This window comes from Syngnathoides biaculeatus, chromosome 11 (genome assembly GCF_019802595.1).
Source record: "Syngnathoides biaculeatus isolate LvHL_M chromosome 11, ASM1980259v1, whole genome shotgun sequence".
In the NCBI taxonomy this organism is placed as follows: domain Eukaryota; kingdom Metazoa; phylum Chordata; class Actinopteri; order Syngnathiformes; family Syngnathidae; genus Syngnathoides; species Syngnathoides biaculeatus.
Genome location: NC_084650.1, coordinates 30,269,447 through 30,279,867, shown reverse-complemented (window position 1 = coordinate 30,279,867; position 10,421 = coordinate 30,269,447). Strand labels below are relative to the sequence as shown.

The 10,421-nt window shown below is 38.5% G+C and overlaps 1 protein-coding gene across 1 annotated transcript; it reads left to right on the top strand.

Annotated features, from left to right (window-relative positions):
* Positions 1-2,298: 2,298 nt before the first annotated feature.
* nkx3-2 (NK3 homeobox 2) lies at positions 2,299-9,230 on the top strand. Its single transcript, XM_061835092.1, has 2 exons — positions 2,299-3,073; positions 8,352-9,230. The coding sequence occupies exons 1-2, from the start codon at positions 2,725-2,727 to the stop codon at positions 8,774-8,776; spliced, it is 774 nt and encodes a 257-aa protein (XP_061691076.1). The 5' UTR covers positions 2,299-2,724; the 3' UTR covers positions 8,777-9,230.
* The last annotated feature ends 1,191 nt before the right edge of the window (positions 9,231-10,421 follow it).

Here is a 10,421-nt window from a genome sequence, read left to right as displayed (position 1 = left end):
TTTTGTAGAAACCTTTGCAGTCCACCTGGACCCCCGTTTTAAGCAATGGTCTATATCCATCGTGAGCAATAATAATAATAATAATTACATAAAACAAGTTGGTGAAACTTAACATAAGGATGGGCTAATATTACATGTAAATTTAAACATAATTTGAATTTAAAATTATTGTACCTATATATGAAAATAAAATGAAACAAGCAGGTTGCAGTCTTCAAACATTCGTCATATGTATCTATATAATGACCATGCATCTTAAAAATATCCTTACATGCACAAATCATATCAGTAGCAAATACGTTTTAAAACATTAAAAGCTATGTAAAAATAGGTTGCTCAATTTGACAGTGATGACTTCAACGTTATAATGCTTACATAAAACACCTGAGGCTTCCCTAAAGTATATGACAAATATTTCACCTGAAATCAATCAAATAAATATGCACTTGAATTATATTCAGGTTAATTTGTTTTCTTTTTCATGGCTCGTTTAAGAAAAAACTTTCAGCTTCACAAATGATCATTGAACGTCTTCCATGAAGTACTTTATAGGCCTACGCCTTTATAATGTTTTTTTTTTAATATTATAACACATTCACCCATTGTTTATTCGTCTGAAATGAACTGGTAGGTGTCTTAATCTCCGCATATGCCGGCTAAAAAAAGTAAAATTATGTACAGTATTAATATTCCCCGAATAGCGGTACAAGAGCTTCACCCCCCCCCCTCCAAAAAAGAACGTGAATAATCATCAGTTTGTATCTGTGTCAAGAAGGCGATCGCCCATCTTAGGAACTACTTAGGTGTGAATGTGACGTTTTATATAGAAAACAAATGATGTGGCGATAGAGTGTGTCGACGTCTCCGTCGGCTGTCGCCCGGCACGCCCGCACGCATGCAATTGTTATATTTTGTTATTTCTCCATAGGATGCTTTGAATAACACAATTAGCGTAACATCCATTCCATTTTCTTCAAACTAATTTAGAGAGGACAAAAACAAAAAACAACGAGCAAAGCCAGTAATCAAGAGAGATATAACTAAAGTCTCGCTCGTTTCTGCTTCATTTCAATTAGAAAATTGACACGGGAAAGTGGTCAATCATCCATTATTCAGTTGACATTTGATTTCATTTCAGGGCTATAGACTACCGTAGTTTTTAAATTATTATTTTTTGAATTTTAGCTTCTTCATCTTTTTTTTTTTTTTTTTTACATTTGAAGTGACAAAATGTTGGGCGTTAACATGTTCTGGGTACTTTTCGACACGGTTCGCAACAAAACAATTTTCTTTTATCTGTTTTGGTGTCTTTTTGTAGTCAATCATCAAAAACGATTAGACATTTCCCATCAAATAAGTTGGTTTCGCTTCACGAAATCATATTTTGAAATGTAAGAACTATATATATATAATGAAATACACATGATACGCCAGTTGTTAGACGCAAGATGCAGTTTAGAAAAAAAAGAAAGAATGCGGAATCTTTTTAAATGAACCAATTCGTTGGATACGTTCCCTAATTTTTTTCCTCGTACGTTACTGTTTTTTTTCTGCTGCGAGTTGTTTATTTACACAAGCCATTGTACACACAAAATGTTTGCGATTGTTATGGAAGTGAAAACTTATTTGTGAGGCTGCGTTGATATAATGTTCAAGTACGCGATGGAGAAAAATTGGAAAATCCACTTTTCGGATAGATGCGTTTGATAAACACTACACCTCGTTTATCAAAATTGCTCATGACCTTCAATGGTTTTAGTAAATCAATAGGACGATTGTAATAAAGAAGAAATTATCTTTAAAGACGTGTATTTGTTCGCATAAATGTGTGGAAAATGAACGACTTGGTTTATTTGTTAAGATTTGTCCGATTACGCTGGAAGCAGCTCGCCTTGCTTTATGGTCGCCAATCCGGAAGTGGTTTGGCCTCGGCTCTCGACCAATGGGAGGCCGTCACGATGGCTGTCATCCAACTCACAGGTGAAGGAGGGAGGGGGCGGGGGGGCAAACCCAAAAGAACTTTCGAGGTGGAATGTACCAAAAACAAAATGATCAATAAATGCCGACAAGTGTATTTTGTACCAAAACTCTGAGCGATACGTCTGGGTTGAAAGGGTTGACGGAAATCGAAACTCGTTTGGGAGTTGGATTCAAATAGAAGATTGAAATGTGGGCGAATTTGGATTTTTAGGTCGATGCGCTTGATAAAACCTTTATTTATTCGAATGTGGCCAAGTTTTTTTCCCCCTCGTAAATCCCCATGTGAATCGTTACATAGACTGGGATTACTGTAAAACTTTGATGTTTACCTTCAAACGTGTGGAAGCCGAACGGAGCGCTCTGATTTGTCCCGGCATAGTGAAAGCAGTTTGACGTAATTTACAGTCGCCAATGGGGAAGCGGTATGCCCTCGGCTCTCGACCAATGAGAAGGCGCTCCTGAGAGGCTGTCACTCTCAGGTAACGCACAACACACATAAAAAAAGAAAAAGTTGTTTGAAAAGGGACGGAGCTCCGAGGGCGGCTGCGCTGATGGCTCAGCTATGCCGAGGGGCAGCATCGCGCCCGCGGATTTAGCAGCGACTTGTTCCCGCGGGGATGCGAGCGAGAAAGCGCCACTCCAGCGAAGCTCCAAGTTGAGCCAGGGTGCTGGCGCTCACCAAACCCGGACGATCTGAGCCGAGCCCGCTTTCCAACGTCCCCCCCGCCCGGCCCCATCTCAAAAATGGCCGTCCGCGGCAACTCGCTCGTGCCCTTCTCCATCCAGGCCATCCTGAACAAGAAGGAAGACGGCCGACACTTGCCCGAGTTGGACGTGTGCTTCTCCAAGACGACGTGCTGGAACATCTTCGGGGACGTCCGCCCGGCCTCCGGGGAGCCGCCCGAGAAGAGCTACGACTCGGACTCCGGGCTCAGCGACGACAACGACGCCAAGGCGGCGACCAAGGGACCGGAGAAAGGCGGCGGCGAGACCGCGTCGGACGTGCCGGACGAGAGCCCGCACGAGGAGACCGATCCAGAGTCGGCGACCGTGGACAACGCCAAGAGCGACGTTGAGCTCCAAAACGCGGCGGGTAAGACTGAAGCAGACGAGCGCAAAAACTGACGCACTACAAGAGCTCAAATAAAACATTGTACCTCGGTGCGAACTTCAGATGTTACAGCAGTCAGGATAAGCGGCTCAACATATATAAAAAAAATATTTCCACGGACTTGTTGTGGTTTCTACAATCAGTAAAAGTATTGACGCGCAAGAGAGCCATCTTTTTAAGTAAGGGGCGCAGAAGTCTTTTATTTCCTTTTTCAGCTTCCTTCCAATATCGCTTTGGAATTTCTGAAAAGCGATTTCTTAGAGCAACGGATGCAACTCAAAGTTTAGAACGGGAGCTCCGATCCACTGTAGGCATAATTAGGAATACACGCACATTTCGCATATTACATTCAACTTTCAAATAATGCATCCAAATCCACATCAGATGCATATTTTCAATTTTGTTCAGATTTTATTCCCCGGCCCCGAAATGTTACTCTAAAATTAATAACCGTCATTTGACTTGATCATCAATGTGCTCTTTGCTTTGAAATGAAAATGTATTTCAATACAGTGACAACAATTCCCCGCCCCCTTCCCACGCAATCTCGTGAGGTGTACATATACATTCCGACGACTAAAACACCATAAAATCTATTTATGATTAATTTCACTGTATTACTATAATCATTATTAGTCTCTTTTGTATACGAATAAGAAAACCTTCAGGTGTTCAAAATGTAATTCACCCATATGAGTTAAAGTAATTTCGACAAAGATAATTATTACTATTATTGCTATTATTGTTGTTATTGTCTCTTCTATATGAATAAGAAAACTTTAGTTTACTGTTCAAAATGTAATTAAACCTTATTAGGTGAAGCTGTTTCTTCAAACATTATTAATATTACTATTATTAGAAAAATACATTACATTTCATCTTGCCTTCTTTATTTTTTTAAATCTTATAATTAGATTGTAATACAAAGCAGTATTGTTCCATTCACATCATTTTTTTTTGTACGCTGTTTGAAAAAAATCATCTTACAATCCGGCGAGGATGCGTCACACCGAAATCTTAACTGTTAAAACTTCAGGGTTACATTTTTGTGAGCTGATTTTAAGTCACAAAGTGTAGTTTTAGCATAAAACCTTTTTTTTCAGATTTGAATGTTGTCCAACGTATGGACATTTCACACAATTGATCTCGTTAAACGTTTTTTTTTTTTTTTTTTTTTTTGCATCCCATTTTTTTTTAATTTGTATTGGCGATGTTTCCAGGCGTCTAAGACTTCCCGGTCTCAGGAGTAGTCAAAATTCTTACATAAATGATTTGATATAAAAGTGGTTATGAATTTTTACAAATGAAAACAAGATTCATCACTCTATTATATTATACATGATGTATAAATTTATAGTCGCAATCAATATTTGTAGGTGCCACAGTGTTGATAAGCAACACTTTGTTAGCTGTTGTTAGCTTTTCACACCATCAGATTTGTTTCGTGACACTGTCATAATGTTAACGCTTTCAAAAGTATTGCTTGAACTCTGACCCGCTGAATGCCATAGCAACTCTGGATTTCAACCAAGGGTGTTCAATTAGCCTTTTTTTTTTTTTTAAATCAGCTGTCTTAGTTATGAGCAATAGTTGACTTCTAACTAAGAACAAAAATGTGATGGGGGGGGGGTCACATATCGCCAAAGGGTCAAGGATGGGACAATCAAGTCCTACGCATCACTGTTTTTCTGATAATTTAAATATCCTCATTAAGAAAAAAAGTTAACTCCCGAATGCAGAAATAAAGTGTTTTTATTTAAGAAAATAAGGATATTTATTACAAAGTAACCGCAAACTTTTTAATGGCAGTGTACATATTTTATTTTCCAAAGGCCTTGGGTTCTCAAATGTAGGTTGCCGGCCTGAAATAGGTCCTGGGCCTCTCTGTTTACAAACGTCTTTCTTGTTCATGTATGATATATATTTTGGGATGTGAGGTTTAAATATTAGTCTTGAGCTGAAAGATTTAGGCAACGCTAAAAGACATGAAAAACAAAATAGTGGATTCTTCGAGTCAGTTCAACAACCAAATATGGTACTGCAGTTGTAGAGAGGGAATAAAAATACACATGAAAAAATTATTAATAAATCATCTCTTCATTGGCAGATTATGGAAGAGTGGCATGCGCTTCACTGGGTACTGTGTCACTTTACTGCTGATGCTAAGTACACATTCTTTTTAAGTCTATTGCTTTTCACCTATAGAAAAATAAAAGTGTAATAATTGAGTTGTTGAAATATACTGCATTGCCGTTACAAAGTTTTGATTCAAACTCAATTAACGGCCGCATTCATAAACTTTTGAAAGGATTAACGTGTTTTCATTAAAAATGCAGAGGTGGCAAAAGTACGCAAATGTTGTTCTTACAAGCAGAGATAAAGATATCAGCACTGGTAAAGTGACTTGACAACAAATCCTAAATAAGGTACTGGTCACAAAAAAAAAAAAAACAAACAAAGATAATATTTGACTTGAATGTGTGCTTTTATATTTTTTACTGAAGTTGTTGATTCTAAGGCTGGCACAAGACAACAACGCATTTCTCATAAATCAGTCTTCTAGTTGCCAAAATATTGACATGGATAGGCAATAGTATACTGTACTGTACTATACTGTACTGTATAGCTGCTATACAGTATCTTGTGTTTCCAAATCTGTTGCAGTCACGTTAAAGTTCACTTCATCAGTAGCCTCAAATGTTATACACCAAGTTTCAACTAAAAAAATCACTTTAAGCGGCAGGAAAAAGTAGTTGCCCACTTCTGAAATTATTAAACAAATGTACAGAACAGACAAAGATAACCCAAGCAAACATAAAGTGATTTTATTTATCAAGAGAATCAAAATCAATGATAACTGTGTGAAGAAGTGATCACACTTGTTAAATGATGAATTGTCCTTGGTTAATCGTACAGTTTTGGTGTATTTTGACTGACCGACCCTAGCCTGATTACCTCCAGACATTTTTTTTTATTAAAAAAACAATAACAACACTTACAGTACATAGAATCTGTCTAATAAAATGAAGTTAGCCAAAAGAGCTGAAAATGCTGAAACAAAATGCCATGATCTAAAGAAATTTGTGAACAGATAAGAAATAGAGTAATTGACATGTACTGTATCAGTTTAGAAAGGGAGACCAAGCCATGATAAAGCTTTAGGACTAGGAGTGAACCATGGTCAGAGCCATTGTCCTCAAATGATTTAAAAAAAAAAAAAAACGCCGAATATTAGTGAGCTTTCCCTGGAGAGTCAGGCTTACAAAAATTACTCCAAGAGGACAGCAAAGACAAATTCAGGAGGTTAGGAACCCAGGAAAACAGAGAATTTTACTTTTGAAAAAAATTAAAACCAAAACAAAACATCTGAATGATTCCCAAGATGTTTCCGAGAACATTCTTTGGAATGCTAAGAAGAAAGCTCAACTTATTGAGATGTATGTGTCCTGTTACTTCTGCCATAAAGGTAACACAGCATTTCAGGAAAAGAACCTCATACCAAAAGTTATAGATGGTGGTGGTAGTATTATGATGATCTGGGGCTGCTTAACTTCTTCGGGACCTGGAACCATGAATTCTGCTGTTTACCAGAAAATCCCATAGGACAATGCTCGGCCATCAGTTCTTGACCTCAATCCTGAAGTGGACTTGGGTTCTGGAGCAGGACAACAATCCAGCAAGTCAACTTACAAAAAACAAACAAAATGAAGGTTTTGGAGTGGCAAAGGTTAGACATGAATTTGAATGAAATCGTGTAACATTACCTCAAAAACGCTGTTCATGCTTGAAAACCCACCAGTGTTGCTGAGTTAACTCACCTCTGCCTCCCACCCCCCTAAAAAAAGAAGAGTGGGCTGAAACATCTCTACAGAGCTGTGAAATATTTTTTCCCAGTTACAAAAAACACTTGATTTCAGTTTTTGGTACTGAGGGAAGTCCATCTAGTTAAATTTTTTTTGGAGGCCATTACTTTTTCACACAGTGGCGGGGAGCTTTGAATATTTTTATTTTTAATAAATAACATTTTTAAAAACCGCACGATATATTTTCTTGGTTTATCTTTCGCTGACGTTTGACTATCTTAAACATAACATTGGGGAAACTATGAAAAAAAATTGAAAGGGGCAAATACTTTTTTGGCACAACAGCTCTTCATGAACCACAACCACGACCAATATTGAAATACAATAATGTAGTAGGCCCAAGTATTCATGCAACGCATATTTAAAGACAAAACTTGAAGCAAGAAAAACAATATTACAATAATACTCACAGGGATGTATATGAAGAGTTTGTTTTCAAAACGAGACATAGGCATTTTTTTCAGATTTACGAAACCTGCGCCAAAATTATCCATTCGGAGCTGGATAATTTTGGCGCGAGCTTCGCAAATCTGAAAAAAATGCCTATGTCTCGTTTTGAAAACAAACTCTACATATATTCTTGATCTTTTGCAAAGAACAACTGCTGTATTCCTCCATTTTACTGCTGAGTTGCAATCAATGGCTTTCTCCATGTACACCTGTGTTTGTGTTACCCTGCTCCCAAGTGGCCATGATACGTGCACCCCAGAAGGACCAGCAAGATGTCCATTGACTTGATGCAAAAAGTGCAGTTTCATTCTATGCCAGTACTGTATGTTTTTATGTAGTACAATATTAGATAGTGCTATTCTCTCATTAAAAACAAATACAAAGTAGTTATATTTCTTTCTTCTTATACAGGATAGAATGGATCAATGGTATTTCCATTCATTTCTGTTGGGGAAAGTTGATTTGCAAGACAAGTGTTTTGAGTTATGAATTCAACAGTATTTGTGTTTGCGTGCCACAATTTCCAGTGACTTCTGAGCTCCAATTCAATTCATTGTTAGCAATATAATAAATCATCACATGAACAATCCTCATGGCCAACTGAAAATGGAGTTTGACACCAGAGGAAATCCTCGTGCCACACGTTTGACAATCCCTGCCACAGGTTGACTTTTCCTCTTACTTAAAAATAAAATAAACAACCTTACCCCTGTTGTCATCAGAAGTTGAAGACATAAAGTAAAATCTTTGAAAGTAATAACTCCGGAATCCACAGGAACTTCGTGCGTTGCTTACCCCCACTCGCACCCCCCTCCTCTAAAAACAAAAAACTGTGCAGGCAGAGCGCCAACTTTGGAGCGATGGCGCATGTTCATTTTTGTTCGTTTGTCTTTGTTTTTGTTTACTTTTTGTTCCTAAAGCGCACGTGCGGTATTCCCATCTTGCAGACGGCGGCTGCAGAGCGGACGAGAAGAGCGCCGAGCAGCCCAAGCAGAGGAAGAAGCGCTCCCGGGCGGCCTTCTCCCACGCGCAGGTCTTCGAGCTGGAGCGCCGCTTCAACCACCAGCGGTACCTCTCTGGGCCCGAGCGCGCCGACCTGGCCGCCTCCCTCAAGTTGACAGAGACTCAGGTCAAGATCTGGTTCCAGAACCGGCGCTACAAGACCAAACGTCGGCAGATGGCCGCCGACCTGATGGCGTCCACGCCGGCCGCCAAGAAGGTGGCCGTCAAGGTGCTGGTGCGCGACGACCAGAGACAGTACAGCCCCGGGGAGGTGCTGCGCCCCCCGCTGCTCTCCCTGCAGCCCTCCTACTACTACCCGTACGCGTACTGCCTTCCCGCGTGGACACTCTCGTGCACGGGGAACCCGTGAAAACGCAGCGGACTCTATTTATTTGCAGACTTTCTTTTTCTTCATCCTCTCCTCCCTTTTTTTTTTTTTTTTTTTTGGTCGGGGACTAAGTACGGAACTTCAAAACAGACCCCCCCACCCCCTCCCAAATAGGAGTGGAAGTCAATGACGGGACCTAATTGGACATTTGCTGGTTTATATATTTACATCCTACCTCTGCAGTGATTGACAGTTGTTGTATTTGACTTTTCATTCAGTTGTACGCTGCGTGTCCCCCCCCCCCAGACCTTTTACTTTTCTCGCTGTTTGCAAAGGTAAGATATTTCAGCACTTTTTTCTGTTGCATTTACACGGAGTAAAAATAAAAACAGCATATATATATTTTTTTGTAAAGTTGGCAGTGAAAAGAAATGCCTCTTTAAAGTGTATTGTGTGCTTTTTGTTGTCATTGGGATGGTACAAAAATATTAAAACATATCAGGCTTTACTATCATTTGGGTGGAATTATTTTTTGAGCCAATACATTTAAAAAAAAAAGTAGCCAAAAAAAATCATCTGAGATCACAAAATGATTAAAAAAAAAGAAAAGCGATTGCAAACAATATCTGGCATGTTGGTGTGAGTGCAATTTTAGTTTGACGTATAGATGTCAGTGTCTCAACATACACAAATATACAAAGTATTTCACCCCCTTTTTAAAAAATCTGGCATTATACTCTGGCTGCAAATTTACTTGGAGGTCAAAATGTAATTAAAAAAGTGAGTCTTTATTTGGATGCTAAAAACTATCATCAATTATAATTGTACTTATGCAGTACTTTAGGGTCAATTCCTAACACCCAGCAAGATAAGGTAAAGAACTATGAAAATGTTTACAGTTGAGTCATATTTGATATTCATGGTACTTGGTGCACCATTTTAAGTGTTGTTACATTATTTTGAAAATTAGGATAGCCTTTATAGTTGTTGATAATAATCAAATGCACAACATTATTATGTATAACATCGCATTGTGTGCTGGTTAACGAAAAAAAGTGATTGAATTTCAGTGTCACTAAAATGTGGTACTAAGAACTAATATATGTTAGTCGAACACATTTTAATCCTATGCAAGCCTTGTGTTTGAATTTAAAAAAACGCCTTAGGACTTTTTACAATGTACTTTTCTCTCACTTATTAAATGGAAACCTTAAAGTGTACAGGCAACGTCTTTGTTACGGTCACACAAGAAGTTGTTTGGAGTTTCAAATATATATTTTTCAAAATCAGTGACACAATCAAGCTAAGGAAACAGTGAGAAAATGACCCATTTTGACCTACTTCCCGATTATATTTCACAACATTCTATCTTGTCACCTTGTTAAAACTTTAGGAGGTGTCATATGTCAAATATATGACAAGAAGTGTGTACACAGGCCAGTTTGTCAGCTGACTTTATTAGTTTTGTCTCTTTTTGACACCCACAATGTTCATAATATTATTTGGGATTCATAATTAATTATGCTTGAATGTAAGGCATCGTACTCCACAAATTCGAAATGAGTCTGATGGAAGATACACCTCTCCATTTTTGCAGATACAATTTTTTTCCCCCCACCTGGGTGGTCCAGGTACAGTCACCCTTCAACTTTCATCCTGATTGCAGGAGAGAAATGTAATAAAGTTA

Bases quoted from the DNA above. Each gene is read 5' to 3' on its own strand.
- nkx3-2 (XM_061835092.1), top strand. From the start codon at position 2,725: ATGGCCGTCCGCGGCAACTCGCTCGTGCCCTTCTCCATCCAGGCCATC. The intron at 3,074-8,351 runs GTAAGACTGAAG...CCCATCTTGCAG, and splicing joins TGAGCTCCAAAACGCGGCGG to ACGGCGGCTGCAGAGCGGAC.